Raw genomic sequence first — 24407 nt, forward strand, 5'->3', positions numbered from 1 at the left:
GGGAACTGGACCCATGCGTCCCGACTTCTAGTTCATTGCTCTAATAAAACACGCTGCCTCTCAGAAGAAGAGACCACAGCAAAACCCAGACCACCCTGCTGTGAAGCCTGCACCTCTCTGTCATCCCCAGGCGCCTGTGGACGGATCCACATTGGGAGACCAGGCGGGGAGGGGGCTGCTTGGGGAGGCCAAGTGAGCACCGTCAGCGTCTGCCGGGAACGGCTGCGCTGCTCCACCCCGAGTTTTAGTTCTCCTGTTCCCTCTCCTTTGCAGGTCATTACTGGCTGACCGTTGGCTGGGGAGAATTTGGGGGAAGGCTGTCCACCAGAGCAGCAAATACTCACTGTTTATGGTACCTGCTAGTGCATTAATATTATTCAGTCCGACAGTGGCTCCCGCCAGTCCTTGCAGAGTCCCGAGAGAGGTCAGAGAATTCATGGCTGCACCAGCAGTGGAGTTGGGGGTTGAAGCCGCCACTGAAACACAACACAAGACAGGGAGGCGGGGAGAGAAAGCGCCAGGTGAGTGAAGGCCAGCCGGCCGGGAAGGTACTGGTCCTCACCGCGGCGGACGGAGGAGGCCGTCACCGCTCTGGCCCGTCGGTGGGTGTGCTCCACGCGTGTGGGCTGGCGGAGTCTGCGAGGGGGCGGCTGTCTTCTGGGGAGCCCCCCCCCCCCCCGCAAGCCCCATTCGCTGCAGGAGGAGCCAATGCCTCCAGGCTGGGGACTCCCCCAGGTTCACCAGGGACCAGCACATGGGGCGGGGGCACGGGGGTTGGTAAGTGACACTTCTGGGCTTTCACTGTTTCTGCTTCACACTCAGCTTTTTCCTTCCTCAGTAAAATTTTGGGAAAAAAAAAAAAAATCCTACATCTTCCTGAGTTTGACAGAAGACTTTAGGGCCCAGCTGGTGGTGGTGACAGGGTGAGGAGGGGCAGGAGACGCAACCACTCTGCCCCAAACTACCCACCTCCCCCCACCTGTTAGGTTAGCAGACTTATTTCTCCTGTTCCAGTGCACAGTTCACGGGTGTTCATCTGTCCGCAGGGCTGGCCAGCGCCACCACCTCGCGGAATATTCTTACCCCCAAAGAAACGCAGCCCCCTGAGCACGCATTCCCGTTGCCCGCTGCCGACACTGCCCCGACTCGTCCCTCCCTGTGTCTGGGTTTGCTTCGCCCGGATAACTTCACATAACTGGAATCCCACAAATCGGGATCTTTTCTGACTGCTTCCTTCAGAGCAGAACGTTCCAAGGTCCGTCCGCACGGCCCGAGTCGCGGGACTTCAGCCCCTGCCTGCTGCGTGATACTCCGCGGTCCAGAAGCGCTGTCCTCGCTTGAGCCGCTCATCGGCGCGACATTTGGACGCGTCGACTGTCGGGTCAGTGTGAAGGATGATGCTGGGAACACCCGCGAACGAGCTGTCCTGTAGCCGAACGTCTTCATTTCTCCTGAGTGTGTGTCTGTCTGGGTCTTGATCTCCACACACACCCAGGAGGGGGGTTGCGGGGTCCTAGGGTAAAGTTACGCTTGACATTTTGAGGAATTGCCAGACTGTTCTCTGGAGCAGCCGCACTCCCTAACCCTACTGCACTTACAGTGGCTTCTGTAAATAGTACTTCGAGTATCTTACGTCTGTGTACAGTTGTTTGCTTTACACCCTGCCGACTTCTTCCACGGACATCACTTCCCTTCATCCTGGCCGCGGAGGGTAAAAGCTAAACTGAACTTCAGCCAGTGCTAAAAGCAGCACCTGGTCCGTTTCTGGCTGTGAAATCTAGGATGGCCCCGAACTCTATCCATCCTTCTGGAATGTTCCGGCTCAGCTGGAGCTCATCCTTGTTCTGCCTTCAGAAGCCACATACAGAGCATTGCTTGAAATGCACCCTGCTTGGGATCCCTTCTGGATGAGGCCAGATCAAATGCCGAAAAAATGAATTCCCTGCCTTGTCACATTTCCGTCCACACGTGGCATTAGCTTCTGACACCTCATAATGTGTTTTCTTTCTTTTTATTAAAAAGAAAATGATATAATCCAATGTTTTCATTCTTTTGTATTAGAAAACATTTCAAAAACACAAGAGACAATAACATGACAGACTCCTGTAAACTTGGGTCTGTACGATATCTGAGAAGCAACTTCGTTTATTTTAAGGCATAATTTCTCACCTTATGTTGTCTCACCTCTATATACTTAAGTATGTAACTCTAAGAATTGTGGATGGATGTTGTCTTTAAAGTTTCCAAACCATTATTATACCCCACAAAAAGGACAGTGGCTCCTTGGCTTTACTATGTGATCATATCTTGTTTAGGATTTTTTCACCTGTGAACATGAATAAGCTGGGCATTTATTTTCTCTTGTGCTATCTTTAGTTGTGCTAATAAGCTTTTGCTAACCTCATAAAATGACTCTGCCTTTATCTCTGCATTTTCTGGAATAAACTGTGCAAGTTTGATATTACTTAAATGTCTGCGAAAATACGCCAGTAAAAATGATGTGGACTTGATATTTCTTCATGGGATGGTTCTAAAATACAGATTACATTTCTTTAATAAATAGCATTGTTCAACTGCTTTAGCCAGTTTTATTAAGTCATAGCTTTCTAGGAAATTGTATATTTAAGTTATCAGATTTATAGTGGCATAAAATTGCTCATAATATGCTCTTAATACAATTTTAAAATCAGGAACATTTACCTTTAAGTCTTTTTTTTTTTTTTGGTTCGCCTGAGTTGTCCGTTGCTGAGAGAAGCCTGTGAAAATCTTCCACTATGGTAAAATCAGTTTCTCCAGGTAAATGTGGAAATGTTTTGGAATACACCTTGAAGCTAGCTATGTTTCTACTTGCATAGACATTTGTAAATTATTCTATTTTCTGGTACAATAAACTTTGTGTGGTGATCTTCTTATTTCTACTTTTACCTTCAAGTCTTTTGTATGATGTTAAAAAAAGAAAAGCACTGGATTTGGTTATTTGAATGTCTCTTTTGTTATGGTTTTGCTTTTTTCTGTCTGTATTTCAGCTGTATCTCTTATAATGAATATATACACAGGTTTCAAAAACTACAGCCTAACAATTTAATAGCCTTTCAGTATTTCAGCACACACATTTTAAGTGTGCAATATGTCCTATCATTTTCCCTCTTCTTGCCTTCCCTTAGGACTATTATTATTACTCTTTTCACATTCCATTTTCTCCTCTACTACTCTTAAGGTAATATATACTATTTCTATTCTTTTATATGCTACTTTAACCATTTTAACAGTCAAATGTAACTTATAAAAATCAAAGGTAATCATTGTCTTTTCTTCCTTTGCCAGAACATTTGTCAGAATGCCTCTCCATCTGTCTATGTTTTTAGGACGTCTAGAGATGGTGGTCGACTTTTATAATTTTCACCAGTTATGGTGGTTTCACTGGGGAAGCAGTTCACAGATATCCTCATATCCTCATATTTCTGTTCTAGAAGTAGTTCCCCAGTGTCACCTAAAACTGTGTGAAAAATCTTTAGGCTTTTATTATCAGTTCAGAATCAGAACATGCATTATGGATAGTTTTTACTCCTCAGTCCCTGGCCCAACAGTCTGGTGAAGGCTGTCGCATGTAGCCTGACACCAGCCCCACGTAAGTCTGGAACCCCAAAAGGTAAGACAAGCAATCTAGGATGAACAAGGAATACTCCCCCTTTGCAGACTATAGGGCAAACTGCTTGTTTCAAAACTCAGTGCTAAGTAGGACGAGGGCAATTTCTCTGATAATGTTTAGTACTAATCAAGCCCTCACACGGGTTTGCAGCCCAACTCGATTTCACCTGCGTGGTCCAAAGCTCGGTGTCTAGAACTTGGTGTGATCCCAGCCTTATGCCTCTAGCATCTTCAGAATCAAATATAACTCATCCTTGAAAGGACCTATTTTCACCCCCAATGAACTCCCAGAAATAAAGTCCAAGATAGTTAAGCTGAGAGTAAAAAAGCAAAAAACAAAAAACTAAAAACCAAAATATATAACTAAACCAAGTACCAAGAATAAGCAGGAGTAGACACAGAGTTAGGTACCTTATTGAGATCTACCAAGATTTCAGATACTGTATTTGTTAGCACACAGTAGGAAGGAAGTGCATTTAAAATGTCTGCAGAAACTTAAAAGGTTCTGAAAAGTGAAAAAAACAGGTTATTATAAAAAATGACCAAGTATACTGATAACTAAATGAAATCCCAGAGGGGCACGTGGGTGGCTCAGTTGGTTAAGTGTCTGATTCTTGGTTTCAGCTCAGGTCATGATCTCAGGGTCGTGAGATCAAGCCCTGTGTCAGGCTTATTAGTGCTTAGTGCAGAGTCTGCTTGAGATTCTCTCCATCTTCCTCTCCATCCACCCCTCCCCCTGCTCATGTTCTGTCTCTAAAATGAAATCTTAAAAAAGCCCTAGAAATGAAAAGTATAATAAAATACAAAATTCACTGGATACGTAGGTTTAATAGTATATTAGATACAGTAGAAGAGAGAATTTAGGGAGCTTGAAGACAGTTTTGAGGAGTTATATGTAACTCAGAAATTGAGCCAACATGAGATGTTAAAATACTGCACAAGATATCTAACATGGCTAGGTGAAGCTCAGGAGGAAAAGAGAAGAATGGGAAGAAGGCAGTATGGGAAGAGTTAATGACTGAGAAATTTCCAAAACTGGTAAGATCCCCTGCCCTTCTCCAAAATCCATACATACAGGGATTCCAATGAATTCTATTCAGGAAAAATAAAAACACAGAATTAGATGTACCACAACAAAAAAACCAAAGCAAACAAAAATGCAGAACACCAAAAGGAGAAGATCTTAAAAACAACCAGCCAGAAAATATGCCCTCAATGACACTGAGGTGACAGACACCTTGCTACCTGGCATCTCAACAGTAATGATGTAAGACAGGCTAGAGGTGCGGAGAGCAGCTAACTGTCCACTTAGAATGTCCAACAAAAATATACTTCACGGGTGCCTGGGTGGCTCAGTGGGTTAAGCCACTGCCTTCGGCTCAGGTCATGATCTCAGGGTCCTGGGATCGAGTCCCGCATCGGGCTCTCTGCTCTGCAGGGAGCCTGCTTCCTCCTCTCTCTCTCTCTGCCTGCCTCTCTGCCTATTTGTGATCTCTCTCTGTCAAATAAATAAATAAAATCTTTAAAAAAAAATATACTTCAGGGAGGGAGACAAACCATAAGTGACTCTTAATCTCACGAAACAAACTGTGGGTTGCGGGGGGGAGAGGGGTTGGGAGAAGGGGGGTAGGCTTATGGACATTGGAGAGGGTATGTGCTTTTGGGTAAATTGGAAGGGGAGATGAACCATGAGAGACTATGGACTCTGAAAAACAATCTGAGGGGTTTGAAGTGGCGGGGGGGTGGGAGGTTGGGGTACCAGGTGGTGGGTATTATAGAGGGCACAGCTTGCATGGAGCACTGGGTGTGGTGAAAAAATTATGAATACTGTTTTTCTGAAAATAAATAAATTGGAAAAAAAAATTAAAAAAAAATATACTTCACAAATTAGGACAAAATAAAGAAGTGATTGTCACGTGAAAGCTCAGACTTTTTTTTTTAACCAATAGACCTCACTAAATGAGGTTTGGGTGGCTACGCTTCAGACTGAAGGAGAGACATTCCTTGATGAACAAAAACTGAAGGAATTTGTTGTCAGCAGTCCCTGTGTTACAAGAAATACTAAAGTTATTCAGGCTGAAATCAATACCCCCCAAAATAATATAAATACACAACACACACACACACACACAGGACACCAAGTAATTATGTAGATACTTATAAAAGACAGTAAAATTGCATTTTTCTTTTCTTCTCTTAATTGACTGAAAAATCAACTGCTGAAAGCAGCGTGTATATAATTGTGCTTTTGGGCCTCTACCATCTAGAAATACATCTGACAGTAAAAACACAAAGAAAGTGGGTGGGGGAGACAAAGTTGGGCTGCACCCGGGAAACTACACCAGATAGTAGCCAGAGACCCAGAGGCGGAGAGAACCAGAGATGGTAAGTAAGAAGGTTGCAGACAGACCCTACAGATACATACATGCCTGCTCTCCTTTTCTATGTAAATAGAGAAAGTAATGATTATAACTACATACTAGGTTTGTGACACACACAGATACAACAGGTATGTAATCGCACCAAGGGGAGGGGGCGGAGCTGCAGGTGGGAGGGCCGCTGTGTGTCCCACCGGCGTCCAGCTGCTGTTACCTGAGCCAGATTCGGGTAAGACGGCAGGACACGCGGAAAGGCGGGGAGCAGCCACCAGGAAAACACACTTTAAAAATATGGAGCAAGTCACTGAAGAAGTTCAAAGGTTATACTAGAAAATATTCATGTGATGCAAAATCAAGCCATAAAGGAGCAACAAAAACCAAGCAACTAGAGACCTGCTGGAAACAGGGGGTACGATGTCACGCCCACGGGCGGCCTGCGAAGGGCACTCGGTGTGGACGACCGGACCGAGCGGACGCCGCGGCTGTCAGACTGCGTTAAAGAACTAAAGACAAACCCACAAAACCGGGATCTGCCGGTACCGGGTACCGCAGACACACTTCGGAGTCAGAGACGCAAACCGGCTGGAAGTAGGGACGCGAGGATGCAGGCGGCGCGCACGGCACCCGGGCCGGACCGGCCGAGCTGGCGCGAGACGGAGGCTTCCCGCAGCCCGAGCGGGGCCGGGGCCGGGTCAGCTGCTCGCGCGGGACCGGACGCCTCCGCGAAAACCGGTCTTCGTCCCCGTGACACAGCTCGTAAGAGACCCGCGGCGCCAGCGTGTGCCCGCGGCCAGAAGCCCGTCAGCGCTGCTGTTTTGTTTGTGTTTTTCCCACGCCCTGGGGCTCCGCATTGCGATGGGAGAGACGGCGGCGCGCGGGGACGCTCCTGCGGCGCGGGACGCGGGTGCGCAGCGGCCGGGGGGAGGCTGCGGCGGGTCGGCGCTATGCCTGCATCGGAAGGTTCTCGCTGTCCCGCGGGACGCACCGGCCGCTCCCGCCAGAGCGGACCAGGCTCAGCGGCGGCGCCCACCACGGATGACCCGCGGTGCCCGAGCTCACGGTCGGCCGCCGGGAGAGCGCCGCGAGGGACGCCCGCGCGTTCGACCCCGCGTGGCGGGCGGTCTTCGTCACCGCCGGGGGGACGAGACGCGGGGCAAGGCCTTCGGAGCTGTCCGTGGCACAGGCCTCTTCAGTCTCGAGTCGCTCCGCGGCCCCGGGGCGGCCCCCCTGCATCCCCGCCGGGCCGGCAGCAGGGGGCACGCGGGTCGCTCAGCGCGGGCGTCCCGGAGCGGCACCGGTACGGACAGAAAACCCGAGGCAGCCGGCCTGGAGCTGAGCCCGCGCGCGCGGTGCAGTCGGCTTCCTCACCTGCCCCGGCGTCTGTGTCATTCGTAAGCAGAAAAGACAAACCCAAATGCCACGCCCGACCCAGAAGGCCGGGAGGACCGGGTCACGGGGTGAACAGAACCGGCTGGGCGCGGTGCCTGGAACCATGCCGGGACCGGACCATCGTCGCCTGCCGGGTGCGGAGCAGCGTGGGGGACGCACCTGCGGCGGGAACCTCTGCCACGACGAGAAGGGAGGCGAGCTTCTTCCCTGTCCACTCGGCTTCGGTTCCCGACGCCTGGACGGCCACAGGGTGACCCTGTCCTTCCTCCCGACGGGGGGCGGAGGACGCGTGTGCCTTGGCTGCCGCGGGCCCGTCTGCTTGCGCCCGCCCACGGCACCAACGGGCAGCAGCGGGCACGGAGCAGCAGCGGGCACGGAGCAGCAGCGGGCACGGAGCAGCAGCGGGCGCGGAGGAGCAGCGGGCACGGAGCAGCAGCGGGCGCGGAGCAGCAGCGGGCACCGAGCAGCAGCGGGCACCGAGCAGCAGTGGGCAGCCGTGCCGGCACCGCTTCTCGCTGGAGCTTCCCGTGGTGGCAGGGGTTGGGGGGGGGCAAGGAGCCCGCCGCAGAATGGGCTCACCCCGTGTCTCCTGGGTGACCTGCCCCGCCCCCACCTCTCTAGGACGGGCTGGAGGAGGAGGTGGGGGAGGCCATACTCCGCTTGGTGTGGCGAATTCCCAAATACCACGACTAATGGCAATCTGGAGAGCGGGCTTTGTGGACAGACGGACACACAGACACGTGCGGGGGTGGGGGGGGCTGAGAATCCAGGAGGCCGCCTGGTCACCGACAGCACCGACAGCAGGCACAGTGGCGGGCTCCAGATCTGGTTCCTATTACTCAAGCCTGGGACCACGGATACAGGGAGGCCGGGAGGCTCCCCGGGGCTGCGGCCAGGCCTGGAGGAAGGCAGGGCCCGCCTTCCTCCAGGCCTGGCCGCTGGAGGCTGGGGGAGGGATCAAGCAGGACAGTAAGACACAGGAACTCCGCAACTTGCCTCCATGAGATGACGCCATGTGCCCTCGGCTTTGGGCAGAATCTGAAAATTCACCCTGAGCAGGTCTCAGCTGGAAAAGATATCTCCGCTGCCTCTCTGGCCGCCGCTGAGGACCTGCTGAACTCCAGCAGAGTACCCACTTCGAGCAAAAAAACTCAAATTCCTCACAACCGATCTCAATGATGTGCTTTAAAACCAAGTATCCAGCAGACACACAACAGAGACCCCAGACGTGGAAGGCAGAGACACGAAGCCCCCACCCTGCACCCCACTTCTCTTTCGAGGAAGAAATCCCCCTCTCTCTGCTGTATGGATAAAGGGGACTCGACCCTTCCAGTCCCCACCAGCCTTGACCTCCCCAACGGGGGACAGGGTGCCTAACACAGCTGGAGACGTTGGAAAGGACCTGACCTCCACGGGACCACTGAATGAGCACACAGGGCATCAGCAGGTGCCTGACGAAGGCCTTCCTGTTCTCTCTCCTCTTCCTGTTTGTTCTAATTTCTACATCACTGGGAGGCCAGTTCAGTTTATTTGGGTCCCAGAGCTATGTCTGGAGAGAGACCAGAATTACCACCCTGTGCTCTGTGGTTCCCCCCAAAGAGGTCTGTGTCCTAATTCTAGGCACCTGTGACTATGTCAGGGGACATGACCAAGAGGGATTCCAGGCTGCTCTTTGGCAGACCTGGAGGTGCGGAGATGGTCCTGGATTACCTGCCTGCGTTCCTGCCAGCGGAAGAGGGATTCGAAAGTGCGAGAGACGGCAGCATGAGAAGGACTCTGTGGAGATGGAGGAAGGAAGGGGCTGTTTGTTGAGGAAAAGTCTGTGGCCTCCAGAAGTTGGAAAAGCAGAGAAACGGATTCTTCCCTAGACCTTCCAGAAAGGACCGTACGCTGCTGATACCCTGGTGCCCGCCCAGTGAGCGCGCTGACCTTCTGACCTATGGAGGCGTGAGATAAGACGCCTGCGTCGTTTCGGGCCACTCAGTCTGCGGCAATCTGTCACAGCAGCGACAGAAAACGAACACATGCTCTACGTCAGCTCCAGCAGCAATAGAGCGAACCACGGTGACGGCTCGCACGACAGAGGCTTCCCTTTGTCCCCGCACACGCCTGCGGTGGCTCCCGGAACCGTTCCCGGCTCTCCGGCGAGGCAGTCACTGGCGGAAGCTCACACGCGGCTGCAGGCCGGGGTCGCGATTTCACCCAGCTGCCCGGCCCAGAACGTTCACCGTCCGCGATGGAGATGGAAACTCCTGTGTTGCATCTTGCGTCTGTCGGGGGCTGCTGAGACTGACTTAGAGAAGCAGTGAGCTTCATTTGGTTGGTTTTGGGGCTCGGGCCCCTCCCTAACCTGTAAGACCTTGGGCAGTCCCCCCGCTTAGCTGAGGTTCAGGATGATCCTCAACGTGGGGATAAGGTGAGCCCCCCTCCCCCCACGCCAAGAAGTGACAGAGGATCCTCAGGAAGTCAGATGAGGTGGTGGCGCTGGCGTCCAACGCACGGGACGTGACCGATCCACGCGGCAGATGATGTGTCCCGGAGGCCCTGTCCTCAGGTTCATGCTGAGCCAGTCCCTCCCTGTCGAGAGGAAAGCAAGTGTGCGGTGCCCCGAGACCCCGCCACCTGGGTGGTTGGCCTCATCATCGGGCATCTCCAGCCGTGTGCGCCATTCTGAGAGCGAGGAGGGCGGCCGGCCAGGCAAGCGGAGACCCCGCTGATGCGAAGGCAGAACTGAGCCCGGAGAGGGGACGAAGCGGAGAGCCGGGGTGGGGTGTGGACGTCGGAAAGGTGTTCTCTGTAGCTCAGGACACCAAAACGAGGCTCCCAGCTCGCAGGCCTCAAGGAGGCGGGTGCAGCGCAAAGGAGGCCACTCTGCAGGGGCAAGTGGCCACAGACGTGTGCCCACCCCCCCGCCCCTGTCTGTGGAGTTAGGAAAGCAGAGGCTGCCAGGTGGTCCTGTTTCCAGGGTTTGTGCAGATCCTGGGCGGATCTCTGTGACTCCATCACAGAGAAAACGACGAGAGAGAGACCAGACTTTGCGGGTGGAAACCCTCTGAGCTGGGGCCCAGGGCCCAGAGAAGCTCGGCGCATCTTCCTGTCTGCGGGCGGCGGGGGCCGCACTGCCCTCTGAGGGCTGGTAACCGTGTGCACGTTTAACGGAGAAAACTCACTTAAAAAACTACAGTCTAGGACCTCCTGCACCACAGTCACCTGGGGGCCCCTTCAGATGCCCTGAGCCAGAATCTCCGGGTGCAGGACCGGATTTAACACGCCCTCCGGGGGGGGGGAGCTCCTGCTCTGGGAAGCGGCAGAGCCCCCAGCCTCGGAGGCGTCCCAGCGCGGTGGCACCTGCTTCCGTCAGGCTGGGTGCAAGACGTCTGGGGCCTGAGAAGGTGAAAGGGTCTGGGGGAGGTAAGGTTTGGCTTGTGAGAAGAAGGGAACAGATGCCAGGAGGCAGGAAACCAGGAGTAAAAAATTTCGTAAGACGACTGAGTTACGGTTCTATCTTCTGTAAGAAAAAAAAAAAAATCCTAGCAGCAGATAAGCTTGTTCATGAGAAGTTGTGCCGGTCCCATTTCCCAGCGCCCGCAAGAGTAACGGACACATAATGGGCCCCAGAGATTTGCTGAGCGAATAAAAGAAAATAATACGGAATGCTGCGGCAGGTACACGGAAGGCCGTGTCCAGTTTCTCTGAGGATGAGGCCAGCGGGAGACCCCGATGAGAGCGGCCAAGGGGATCCCGGTCCGCCTCCCGCTCTGTCTCACGGAGGGCCGCACGGCCACAGCTGAGCTGCTGGCTGAGCCAAGACTCTCCTCTAACTGTCCCTTGTTGCTCACAGGCCGCAAGGAGTGTGGCTGTTTTGAAAACCAGAATGGACAAAGCCAGTTGCTGCCTTGTCACCGAGACGGGCAGAACTACCCTTCCATCCTCCGACGTAGCTCTGTCATAGAAGGAACCAGACGCCCGCTCTCATGTGCCACACCGGCACTCCCGTGGGCCTCCTCGGTGCCGGGGGGTGGGCACGGGGCCCAGTGCCAAGACCAGCCTGGAGAACCTGCCCCTCCCCTTGAGCCAGATCACGGACACACGGTAAACCCTGGCTCCTCCTGTTCTGTGTAGAAGGTGAGATGAGGATCCGGAGCCCCGGGGTAGTGGCTGCGCGCAGGGAATGTGGCTGTTCCTCTGTCCTTTTACAGATTCCAGACCCAGAGGGAAAGTAGAAAGACGATCACGAGGGGCTTAGGAGTCTCCCACTTACCATGTCCCCGTTTACCACCTACCTCCTACCCGAACGTGGCCCCTTCTTGTCTGTAGACTGTGTCTAGCTCCCATCGACCCTGCAAAGGAGCGCCTCCTAGGAACCCGGGGCGTCAGTTTCCCCATGTTAACCAGCCTCCCCGTTGCCCCGGAGAGCAAAGATTTTGCTCTGAGCTCCAAAACAGCATTAAGAGTGGACGAAACAGCATTAAGAGTGGACGAAACAGCGTTAAGAGTGGACGAAACGGCATTAGGAGTGGACGGCGAGAATCTGCCTTCAGCTCATTCGTTAAAATTTTCCACCAACAATCGGACGGCGGAAGCACAGAGGCTTTGTGGTTTAGAAAATAAAATACGTCCAAACGGCAAACTGCCTGCCCCGACCAAACGTACTGAGGACATCGGAGCCCTCCGTCGCCCTTCTGTCCTGAACAGGCTTAGATGCTGTCGCCAGTGTGGGGAGCCTGCAAGGAGGCAGGATAATTAGGCCAGGACAGGAGCACTATGGTTATTAGCTAATCCCAGCCCCAGGGCATGAACAAAATGCCCAGGTGTCCCTTCAACCAGGGGGCCAATGACTGCGCAGGAACCACACCTCTTATTTGCACTTCTCCCCTATAAGGTTTTGGGGGGTGGGGGGAAAGGGAGGGGAGGGGACGAGGAGGCTGTTTGTATCAGAAGGTGGGACGCAAAGGGTTCTGATGTCAGCACTCAGCGGTCTGCAGCCGGCATATCCTCGGTCCCATAAACATCTGCCCCCCCCCCCCCCCCCGGTTCGCCTTCCAAGGACAGCGGATGATGCGACACGGGGCCAGGCCGGTCCCCCTGGTTCTCTAGAACATGTGCAAGAGGAACTCTCAGCGTCTAGGGAACTGGCTGAAGCACGCCCCTTGTCTGGACCCTGACGGACCTCTAGGGCCTTATTCAAGGGCAGGAGACGCAGCAGAGGGTGACAACGTGGTCCAGAAATGGAAGGAGGCCACGTCTTCCTTGAACTTCTCTTTCCAAGTGCTTGTTGGAGCTCTGACGAGCTGATACTCCGAAGAGAGACACTGACTTCGTCAGCTGTCAGCAAACCTGGGGACCTCCCCAGTCCCATGAAGACAGACACTTCGGAACGTGTCATTTGGGGCCTCCAGTTTGAAAAAGTCTGTTCCTATAAACTCAGCAGATACGGATCTAACAAGACCGGAGCCAAGAGAAAACTGGACCGGTTTTCCCTTCCAGCGATATTCTGCTGAATGATTTACCGAAACACAAGCACACACATCCCCTCAGATGGCCCCAGAGGCTTGCTTTTACAGATGGTCGTGAACATGAATAGAAGGAATTGTTGATTTTCTCACAAGGGTGCGAACATGCGAGTGGAAAAGTCCAGAACTGCAGCTTCACGTCCCCGAGAGTTCCTGATTTTGCATGTCTGGCAGCGTGGCCGGACGGACTGTCATCACCTCTGCTGCTCATGGCCCTTGTCCCTTCGGCAAATCGTTTAACCCTGCGGCCTCTCGTGGGTGTCTCAGGATCAGGCACGATGACCCTCAAGACTCCTCGTAACGGGACAATGTGCCGATGGGAGCCACTCTGCGCGTGGGAGAGAAGGTGCGGGAGACGAGCCCCTGGGGCAGGCAGGTGCGTGTCGGCAGGTCACTGACAACCTCCCGGAGTCCAGTTCTGGGAGGCCCGGGAGCAGGGGGCAGTTTGCCCAGAGGGACAAAACACTCATTCCTAAGGGGCAGATCTTCCTTTGGAGAAGAGGCCGAGGTTGCAGGGGCCACGTGCTCAGCCAGCAGAGTCCTCGAGTGGGAAGGCGTGGGCCGTGGGCTGCTGCCCCGTGAATGTCCGCGCTTGACTGGGTGGCGGCCACTCCGAGGATGTCCTGCCCCATCATGGTTCCCTTGAACCATGTTCTCGAAGCCAACTGTGCCATCGTATCTCTGGTAAGTATGGCGTGTTGCTTCTACAATTTCAAGTCCAGTGTGCGGTACTGTGGGAAGTTCACTGCCCACTGGTTCAGCCGAGCCCCAGAGCAGAAAGAAGGCAGGCACGGGTCTACTCCCTGCATTTGCATTCTAGCATTTTCAGAAGGGTGGGAAGACTCATTTTTTTCCAAAGGGGAAAAGTTCAGAGAAAAATATCCCTGGATCTTCTTCTAGTTTTAACCTAGTTTCCTATTGTCAACAGGGGAATTTTATATCATCTCAAAATAATGAAATAATCTTTCCCATAAGATACTTTAATGTTGTCTTTTTAAAAAAGCGACGGTATGCATTCTACATATGTATTACCCTCAATGTTTCAGTAAAAGTCAACAATTCCATTCCACAACTAGTCCATTTCACAACTAGTTCATTTCACGCCTAGTCTACTTAGGCTTAAAATCTGGGCTCAAATGGCAGCTGTTCTATTAAAATTTCCCCACCTCCTCAAGACAGAATCTCTCCTGTTACTGATCCCTTGCACCTTATCTGACTTCCTGCTTTTCAGCTAGACTGGTCTGCGTAGTGCATTTTTTTTTTTTTTTTGCATGTGACCACTGCATCTAGTTTATAGCGGCTCATGGGATCAAACCATCTGTGACCTAAATGTTCTTAGTTTGTTGCTTTCAAGTCTTAAAACACGGACCTTAGATCATAATCGCCTGGGAAGCTGTGACTGGCAACTTTTGTTTGCAAAAGTTGGTTACTTTTCCCACTGATATAAAATACAATTAAGCCATTAATACATGCTTTTTGCCAGTGCTAGCAGTAATAATATGCCTATATCAGACACAACATAGGTAGTTTAGTGGGAAAAGGATCTCACAGCATCGTACAGAAAATATACCTCTGAGCCTGTATACACATCACCACTGGATTGGACATGGGTCTACCGCACAACATAGGAGACTGTGCAGAACACGATCTACGATGAATCACTAATCCTGGGCTCAGCACAGACTCCAGAGCCAATCCAAGCGAACATACAAAGAATGAGAGCCAGTATCTGAATATATTAACAAGTGTACCCAAAACGAGGCAGGAGCAAAGCACGGAGTGGTAGGGGGAGACGGAGACAGCCCTAGGCACGCACGCAGGACCTGTCCACCCCCCCCCGCCCCGCCCCGGGGAAGACGGGACAAGCAGGGCTCAGGGAACAGGCGGACTTGGCTTGCGAAAGTCTGAGCTCTGCAGAGAGGTGGGGGTCTGTACCCCCTCAGGCACAGCTTTATGAAGCCTTAAAACAGTTTGGGACTGTCCGGAGACGACAGTCTGCCCCAGGTCAGGGGCTACTCCCCCTCGTCCACGGTGATGGGTCTCAAATGCCTAGAACAGTCCCAGGTGCCCAGGAGACGTTCAGCAAATATGTGTAGAATGGATGAAAAAATATATCCAGAAAATTACCGTTACTATGGTGACATGTCATTACAGAGCTTTTACATCACGTTCGACTCCATTAGCGTCAATGAAAAGAGAGTCCCGTAATGTCAGGAACAAGTTAACACACAGAAACCTTCTAGAAAAAAAAAAACGTTGAGGGTTGCAGGATGTGAGCAAAGAATGGGACTGTCCGTTCTCTTTCGGTAGCAATAGGGTGGAAAGCCGTTAGATTCAACCCCACAAATAAATAGCCAATTTTAACCACCTTTCTGACTAAAACACTTAAAAAGTGTAGCTGATGATGGGGAAAACCGACTGTTTTGAGACTTTTCTTTGGTAACAAGCAGTGAAAACAGATGAGAGTCTGGAGGAAAATGGGAGGGTCCGAGATGCAGGTCAAGGCCGGGGGCCGTGTAAGCAGGAGCGTCCTGGACAGCTGGCGGGGCTCTTGTCGCTGAGCAGCGCGGGTAGCCTGGAGGGCGACGGTGGCCCGGTGAGGCGCATGTGCTTCAGGGCGCTGAGGACACGCTCTTAAAAGCCCGCACTCGAGCAGATGGTTCGCGACAAAATGAAATGCCTTTCTTTGATGGGAGCCTCTCCCGCTTCTACCGCGACATCAGAATATTTCAAAAGCCGATGTTTGTAAAATGATGAGAATAAGAAAATATCTTACGTGATTTTGTACTAATGGAGATTGGTCGGGTTGGGTCTTCAGGAACCGGTCAGGCCGGAGTGTTTGTCGGGAAGGTGTGGCTGTTGTGGGATTCTGGAAGCACCTGGTCCTGGGTGGAAGGTGGGTGTGGGAACCCTGTCACCCGTCACCGTGGCAGAGCCAGCTTCCCGCTTAGAGATGGGCGCGCTGTACTAGGCCAAACATATGCTTTACAACACCTGCCTCACGACGGGATGGAAAACCATCCGAGGGTTCCCAGAGCGGGGGGGAGTTACAAGTAAATAACCCGTTCCTACTTTGTAAGAACTTCCTGCCTGGACAGTGAGAGACTACGCATGTGCCCAAACAGCCAACCTGCAGAAACAGTACACGGAGTGTTCAGTACCAGTAAGAAAAGAATACTGGGGTGGTCCAGAAGGATAGATGGCTTTTCTAGAAGCCTCTTCCTTGCCTGACACTGAAGCCTCCCCTTCCTTCTCCACCCATAAGGAAAATCTAAGGGAGCTCAGGGTTAGAACCAGCTAAATATTTATCCAAGAAATGAAACGTGGAAGCACTTACTTCCTCCTGGAGGGCTTCATGGTGGAGGGGGCATTTGCAATGACTCTTAAAAATATTTGAGTATTAATAAAGCAATTTTTAATCAATTACTAGAAAACATTCCTTTCTTGCAGCTTAATTTAGTATAAACGATACTTTTTAGGATGTGCCTTAAGAACACCATATTGACAGCTGTACCTTAAACTTTCCAAGCACTGAGGCCACCACAAATCAGCAATGTCCGGGATTCTCATAGGAGGAAACAGAAGTCCAGCCGAGAAGCCCCCAGGAATAAGGCATCAAGGCCCACCCTGTGTTTGGGGAGGGCGAACGGCCTGGTTTAGCTGGAGGAGAGCGGTGGCATCGTGGAAGGCCAGGGAGCACCCCAAGCGCCGTGCCAAGCGGGCTGCTTCCCTCCACGCTGCGCCGGAGCACATGGGAAGCGACGGATCTGTCTTGTTTTGCCAACATGGGCAAGACGGACGAGGGCCAGAGCGGATGTGGCAGCTGCTGTGACGACACAAAGGGATGACCGGAGCTTCATCCCCGGGCGGGTCGACCGGGAGGGGGAAAAAGGATGTTCCAGAAAAGAAACCAGAACCGCCTGGCTGCGAGGCAGATGAGACGCACCACCAGCCTGGAAGCCGGTCTGCAGAGGCCGGGAAAGGTGCGGTGGGCCAGGTCGTGGGGACGGTGCGGGGGGATTGACGCTCAGGCTTCCCGGGGTTGGGGGTCACTGGAGCGGCCTCGGTGGAGATGGCCTTGCCCAGCGCCCACTGCGTGTCTGCCCGTCCCCTGGCCCCATCACAGTCCACTGGATGCTCCCGGCCCCGGCGTGTGACGGCCGGGGGGGCGGGTTGGGCCCCATCACACCTCTTCAGGAGACACGGACACCCGCAGGGCACTCCTACAGATACACAAGTGCCTCTGGTCACACCGCCTCTGGGGTGACCCCGAGGATAACCACCCACCGGTCCTTCTGACCTGAGGATCCCGGGCAGTGAGGATCCCAGGGAAAAACTCCAGGCTCCGTGCCCTCTAAGAACCCCTCCTTGGGGCTGTTTGCTCAGGACTGTGTTGGTCACAGCCTTCTAGGAGGCAGGTGACCTTCTGAAGATTGGAGGAAGAAATAGTGCCTCGGATTTAAAGGGGGAACTATTTGAAAAGCCAACGGTGGGAATGGAAAACATCCTCCCCTACATTTAAAAGGCTTTATATGCTTAATAATTTCATAAGAAATTACCTGCTATCCTGATCTGTGTGCCTGATTGAGCGCACTTATGGAAGCATTTGGAGAATTTAAAAACATGTTAAAAACAAAACAGAAGACGGTCAGTGGAATAACGGGGTACATGAATGCAATATTATGTTTGAGACAGAAAATGCCAAAGACTCGTGCCTGTGTGGCAATAATAATGCCCCCTCTCGAGCTGTCAAAAGCCCCAGGCAAAAATAAGCCCACGAGCAAGGGAGAGACTAGCATCATCTTTAAGCCCTCACTGCACACCTTGCAGACAATTTCTTCTTTATACCAACACAGAGACACACTCCTCAAAAACAGGTTCAAAATTTGGAGGGGAAATGACCCAAGAATTAATTAAGAGAATGAAGTAAACAAAGGAGAAATTATCATATCAAAATAAAAGACAAGAAACACGATTAAATTAGGCTTTGAAAGACCCGTGAGAAACCCATAAAAGGCGTAATATGCATTTACCTGGTTTTTATTCTTTCATGATTTAATTTCTAATTTTATTCACTACCATCTGATAATTGCATGAAACACTTATTCTAACCATGGGCAATTTAAACTATTTTAATTTTTATTTCAAGGCCATGAGACAAAGGAACCTATTTATTGCCTAAGGGGATTTTTTTTTTTAACAAAAATTAAAGCTTAATCTTTCATGTTTTAAAGCAGAGACTGTTTAAAATCATTTATAATAATGCTGTAGGGAAACTATGCCTGGGTATGCAAAATTGAAATGATAAATTTAACAATTATTAAAAAAATTAATAGTTTGGGGGATTGACTTGTCCCTTTCCTTTCAAGATGGACTTGTGTGAGGTACAGGGGACATCTCTGAAAGCAGGGTAAAGCCAGGGCCCGTGCGGGAGCCATGCGATGGCGCCTCTGTGCCCTTCACTGATGGACTGGACTGCTAGGGGTGTAAGGACGGCAGGTCCTGTTTTTTATTATTTAAAAATAAATAATGGCATTGGCCTTGGGAATTACTTCGTACCCCTTTTAGATTGTAGGTAATTGTTCTGATGAAGTGGACGGTCATGAATTCTACCAACCACATTTTCTGTGACTTTGAAAAAGTCCCTGATGGAAATTAGACAAATCATTTACTTTCACTTAAATGCCAGATTTTTTTTAGTTACGGTTAAGAAAAATAATTGAAATGTAGATTTAAAATCGTGGCTGCTGCTACACTTCAGGATTCTAATGAAATACTTTCAGCTATTATGCAAAGCATTGCTCAACAGAGAGGAGAAAAACCACTTTCCGTGGTACCGCAGCAGAATTTCTGGAAGGACAGAATGCGTCTTTGAGAGCAAAGGTAAGGACGCTCTGCTATGGGGAGAAGGAAAACAGATCTCAGGACACATTTTCCCTTTCATTAGGAGCTCAGGAAAAACCTGAAAATGGTCACATGTGCTTAAAGTTCCTGAAACACACAGGCCATCTTCCTCAGCTGTCGGAGTCCCCCACCGCTGGAAGAAGGTTCCAATGCCTTCGAGCTGGTGACCCTCTACTGGATGGAAAGCGCTGGGTCCAGGGACGTGGCGGCCCCCCTCCTCTCTGCCCCGGGTGCCACAGCTTCCCTGCTGGTGAGCGATGGCCCCAGTTCCCTCCCAGCTTCCGGCTTGCTCTGTCTATGCCTGAATGCCCCTTCCCTGGCTAACCCGGTGGCCTCCTCCAGCTCCTTCACTCTCCGCCACGGTCTGTCCAGGCTGGCCTCACAGCGCCGCGTGGCCTGGCGCACATGGGGCGCACTGAACTGCTTATCGTCTGAGACCCCCTCACCAAGTGGGACACACCCGAGAGCAGGGAGCACGTCTGCTGTGGTCCCCCCGCCCCCCTGTACCCGGGCCAGGGCCTGGCATCAGACAGCCCCTCGGAGCGGTTACCTACCAACTCCACTGTCTACACCGACCAGCTCATGGCCTGTCTGCACTTGCCTTCTTAAACGGACACGTCTTCTTTTAAAGAACGAAATGTTCAAATATTGGTTCTGATTCCCCAGAGCCCAGGCACATTCCAGCCCAAATATCACAATGGGAGAACATATTTTAATAAAGTCAAATGAACTCTCACAAGCAAACGATAGGCCACAGACCATTAGCCAAAATGTCCTCTTATGCTAATGGCCTGTCTCTGGAATGGCAGAACAATTTTCATGTCACTACAGCACTGAACATATCCAAGTTCAAGTTTTTAAGGGCTGGAGGTTCAAACTGTGGGCTACAAGGACAAGTTTTCTTTTTTTCTCCACCTTATTGCCAATGATGTGGTCAGTTTCTGCTGGCTGCTCTTGATAAAAGGAAGAGAAGATGAAGACCAGGGGTGGAAAAATTATAATCACTTCCTTTGCCAAATACAGCTAACCTGGTTTTCTCTTTTTAAACACCTAATCCTCTTTATTTTTATATAAGCAAATAAAGAGCAAACAGATTATAAATGACTTTTAGTTTTTTTTTCTCTCTCCAAGTAAAACAGAGTTAAAGATATCAGCTTCTGGTATATGACACTTAGTGCTCTTTCAATGTAATCATTCCACAGTCCTCACAGGCGAGATAAACATCCTTATTTAAGAAAATGCTTTTCAATCTGAATTATAAAAGAGGCAAATTAGCGAGGTCGAAATGTTTAGCTTGCTTTTAAGAAAAGTCACTACTATTTTTATAAATGGGAGTTTACGCCAAAGATGTCTATTTCTTTTCTTCCCTTTTTTTAGATTTTATTTGACAGAGAAAGATAGTGAGAAAGCACAAGCAGGGGGAGCAGCAGACGGAGAGGGAGAAGCAGGCTCCCCACTCAGCAGGGAGCCCGAGGGCGCGGGGCTCCATCCCAGGACCCCAGGACCATGATCAGAGCTGAAAGCAGATGCTGAACCTACTGAGCCACCCAGGCGCCCTGAAGAGGTCTGTTTCTTAAACACAGTCACTGGAGAATTTACTTAAGTAACAAGTCTATGTACCGCGTAGTAGAGTTGTGACTTGATGTGCTGGGGGTAAAAACGACAAAGAAACGGGGTGAAAGTTGATTTTTTGGAAAGACCATCAGCTGCGCCAGACGAGGCCCGCGGAGAGTGATGGCACGTTTTGGAAGACATTTTACAGAACAAAGTCAACGCTCCTCTGTGCTGCGGCTGGCACAGGACAGGGTGTGAGGACGAGTCCCCAGGGCCTCACCTACGTGTCCCCGAATGTGTCCCTGCAGTGGGGAAATGCGTGCAACACCCAGTGTTTCATCACTAGGCCACGGGCTGTGGTTCCTGGGGGGGGGCGCGGGCTCCCCGGGCAGCCCCGCTGCATCCGGGTGCAGCTCGAATTTTGGTTCTCCTGAAGGCCAGCCCCGTGCTCGCCCCCGGAGGCTCCTCCAGCTCCCGGCCGTGCTGTGGCAGAGCCAGCACAGGGCCCGCAGGCTCCGCGGGGCCAGTGCCGGGCCTCGGCTTCCACACCCGAGGTGTGCCCCGGAGCTTATCTGTCAAGGCCTAGAAGATTCCAGACGAAGAAAAGCCAGCAAGACAGTTTTTAAGACACAAATCATGGTATCCAGGCAACCACGTTACATCTGGCTCAGATGAAAAGAAAAGTGACATCTGCTTTTGAATAAGGTGACAACACTTTGAGGAGAAAGACTTTCAATTGCCTCGTCCAGAAGGCGACGGGGCATCCCGGGCCGGTCCTCCCCAGAGCGTGGGTTGTAAAAGCAAAGGGGCGGGGGGCAGGACCCAGTCGCTGTGAAACAGAACGCCGGAACAACGTGGGATTCTGAGATGCAACAGAATGTTCTGGAATTGCTAAGAAGCACAACAAAGACGGCCGAGCAAACAAGAGGGGAGAGGGAGGCCCTTCCTCGAGGCGCCCGATGGAGCGGCGCTGGCCGGAGTGAGCGGGAGATGCCCCCGGCAAGGTGGTGGAGAGACCCTTCCAGAACACTCCCTCCTATGCCCTGGAAAACCGCACGCACTGGCCTTCACACCCCGAGTCTTTACGAGCCAGCAGCCCCGCACCCCTGAAGGCCGGGGCGCCCCCTCCGGACACAGTCCCCCCCACTCCCCGCCCCGTGTCCCCAGAGGGAGGGCACCCCCTTACCGGGACTGGTGAGGGCTCCCAGGGCGCTGCTCGTGGTGGACAGAGGGTTTGCATTGGTGGTGGTGGCTGAGGTCTGGGCCGCGGCCGCGGCCGCCGCCAGCGTTGCCAGGTTCTGTAACTGCAGAGCATTCATGCCTGCGGGGGGAAGAGAGACGCCGCTTTAGCAAGAGGCCCGCTTGGCCCGGCTCCAAATGCGGGGGCAGCGACAGGAGCAGGGGCCCCGGGCAGCAGGCGCTGGGATGGCACGCTCTGCCCAGCGGCCTTGGTGACAGGGCACCATCACGCTTCCCAGCGGAGCCGTCGCCTGTGTGCCCTGCTGCCTGTCCTCGCCCAGGACCGGTCCCCAACCGCCGCCTCCCAGGGCCGCAGACGTCACTGGGAAGGACAGGAAGACTGTGTGTGTGCACAGGCCACCCCCCGTCAGGAAACCGTGAGTCGGGGGCCCGGTGGCTGCAGGACGGGCCGCCCGGTTAGCCCACGGGGGACATCAAGGTCGAACGCTCCTGCTCGGAACCTGAACGGGCTTCCTGGCTCTGCCACTTTACCAGCTGGGGGACTCGGGAGAACTGGTTCCCCTCTGCGCTTCCTGCTCCGTGCCTGGGACCGTTCTCTGCTCCTCACGGCCAAGGACAAAGTGCAGATTAAATGAGACGAAAACCGCAGATCGCCCAGCACCGTGATGGGCCCAGAGCCAACACTGCCCTTACGACTCTCACTGTCACAACTGCCACCGATGTCCTCTCTCCACACTCACTGTTAATGTGAACTCCAACGTGACCATGGTAGGTACTCGCAAAACATCCGATGAATAAAAAAATGAAGGAATAAAAACGGCAATGCCCGTCCTATTTTTATTTGTAAAGTGCTTGTATTTGCATTTTTGGGTTTCAGAGAAGGACCGTGTTGAACCAGAACGGATCTCTAGCTACTGAAAATGAAGCAAAGAGCAGCAGAGAGAAGTGAAACTTTGCAGGAACACAAGGGTGGGGTCAGCTGAGATCTGGGGGTGTCACTCACAGGGAGGCTGCCTGACCTTGGGGAGGCCTTGGGGGTCATGCCCGTATCACCTCCCCACCTCTGTTTCTCACCCCGAGGGTCTCCGAACATTCAGTCTTTGTTCATGATTCACTTCACACTAAAGCACATTCAAGAAGCAGGCAACAACGGTCTTCTCCCCCCACAGAGGAATTTTACACAGAAAGATGCTAGTTTTAAGTAATCTGCTTAATTTCACCTTCTTCTCATGTCTCAAATCCAGGTGCTTAATACATGCCGACTGCGCAAATTTAATCTGGTTTAGAGAGACTGGCCAGATCACAGCTTCCTTCTATGTTGGGGGCGGTGGTGGAGGGAGTGGTGACGGAATGTTCTAGCAACATTTCTGCGCAAGCCCCCAGCCACGGTGTGGAGCCCTCTGCCTAAGCATGGCTCAGAGAACGGCCGCGGGGCTCCCTTATCCTGCGCCCCCAGCCTGGCTGCCCCCATCACAAGTCCTACTCAGAAAAGACTTCCTGATGTCTTTGCCGCAAAATGGCTCTTCATGTTGTTCAAAACATCACCCTGTCTTCTTCCAGGAGACATCCGGCCGCCTTGGCTTAGGAGAGAGCCAAGCACCGGATTTCAAAATCCACTTAGGGTCTGGGGAGGCGCAGACGCCGGACACGGGCATTTGTGGAATCCTGCGAACTTCTGCGAGCGCAGGGCGGCCTCCCAGCAACCCTGTCTCCTCCAGTCAGTGCAACTGGCACCAGAGCTCACGCCCCTTCCCTCTGATCCAGGGTCAGACAGGGTCATCCTTGTGATGATGTGGGACTTGAGGAAGCGTGGTCTTATTTTTCTGGGGGTTCTTGAGGCAAATGGGGGAGGCACAGACCCACCTGGATGCAGTGAGGGGCTCAGTGCCCGCCAGGGGCTCAAGTGCACTTCACACCTGCGTGGGCTGACGGGCCCGGGCCCTGAGTGATGCTGGGGGCACTGCGGGACGTTCCTTCTAACCCATCAGCCCCCTCTTGGCCCTCTTGTGGCTAACGGTCCTTCTGATGCTTTAATGGCACAAACCCCATAACCAGACTATCTTCCCGACACTCAGCTGTGCTGGCGAGGAAAACCCACGGGACCGCCTGGCATGAGTTAATGGTAAGCAGAGCCTGCCTCCTGGTTCCAGTCCCACAGAGCTGCTCTGGCCTCCGAGACCGCTCCCCTTACCTGCCCCTGATGCGGGCTGCGGCGCAGAGAGGGGATTCCAGAACTCCAAGGAACTTAGCCCATGCTTTGGCTCAGAGACTCAGGTCCCGGGCTGAGGCCTGACAGCAGAGAGCTGGCTGCGGGCCCCTGAGCCCGGGCAGCGCTCCTGCCACCCCGCACAGCCTCCCTCTGAAGACGGAGTCTGCATTCAACACCCCTCCCGTGTGTGCTCTAAGTCACTGGTCTCGCTGTTTCTGACTTGCGGCATTCGCCACATCTCACCTTGAGCTTATGGGTGTGTACCTTTTACCCCCGTAACTAGATACGGAGCTCCCTGAGGGTTAAGGTTTGTCTGTCCGCCTGTGCAGACACACACACACTCGCAGCTGTAGGCATAGCAGGCGATGGGTGAATCTGTGCAGGACGAACGGACGGGGGCATCCAACATGAAATTCCCATGAACCACAATCAAGAGGACCACCCGTAGACCCACACAAGCTGCCGTTTTCTCCGCTGTTCGTCCTTCAGTATTTAGCACGCCTTTCCCTACTGACTGTTTTCCACAACGGTCACTAATCCAGTCTCCAAATATTTATTAAAATGATGCATCTTCCTTATCTCACCACTGGCATGGCTGGGGCCGCGCTGACA

General features: G+C 52.5%; 1 protein-coding gene across 11 annotated transcripts in view; it reads right to left on the bottom strand.

The window, feature by feature from the left end:
* Positions 1–24407, bottom strand: part of CELF2 (CUGBP Elav-like family member 2) — an 810060-nt gene that overhangs the window by 16086 nt on the left and 769567 nt on the right. For 9 of the 11 annotated variants that reach the window (XM_044227890.1, XM_044227896.1, XM_044227898.1 and 6 more), the window contains 2 exons: positions 21573–21707; positions 357–476 (listed from right to left, as the gene is read on the bottom strand). In XM_044227890.1, the coding sequence (XP_044083825.1) occupies positions 357–476; positions 21573–21707 (255 nt within the window). Of the gene's footprint in view, positions 1–344; positions 477–21572; positions 21708–24407 lie in introns of all 11 variants that reach the window. The other 2 variants (XM_044227891.1, XM_044227894.1) reach the window with 1 other exon arrangement.

The sequence above is a fragment of the Neovison vison genome, chromosome 12 (genome assembly GCF_020171115.1).
Source record: "Neovison vison isolate M4711 chromosome 12, ASM_NN_V1, whole genome shotgun sequence".
Taxonomy (NCBI): Eukaryota; Metazoa; Chordata; class Mammalia; order Carnivora; family Mustelidae; genus Neogale; species Neogale vison.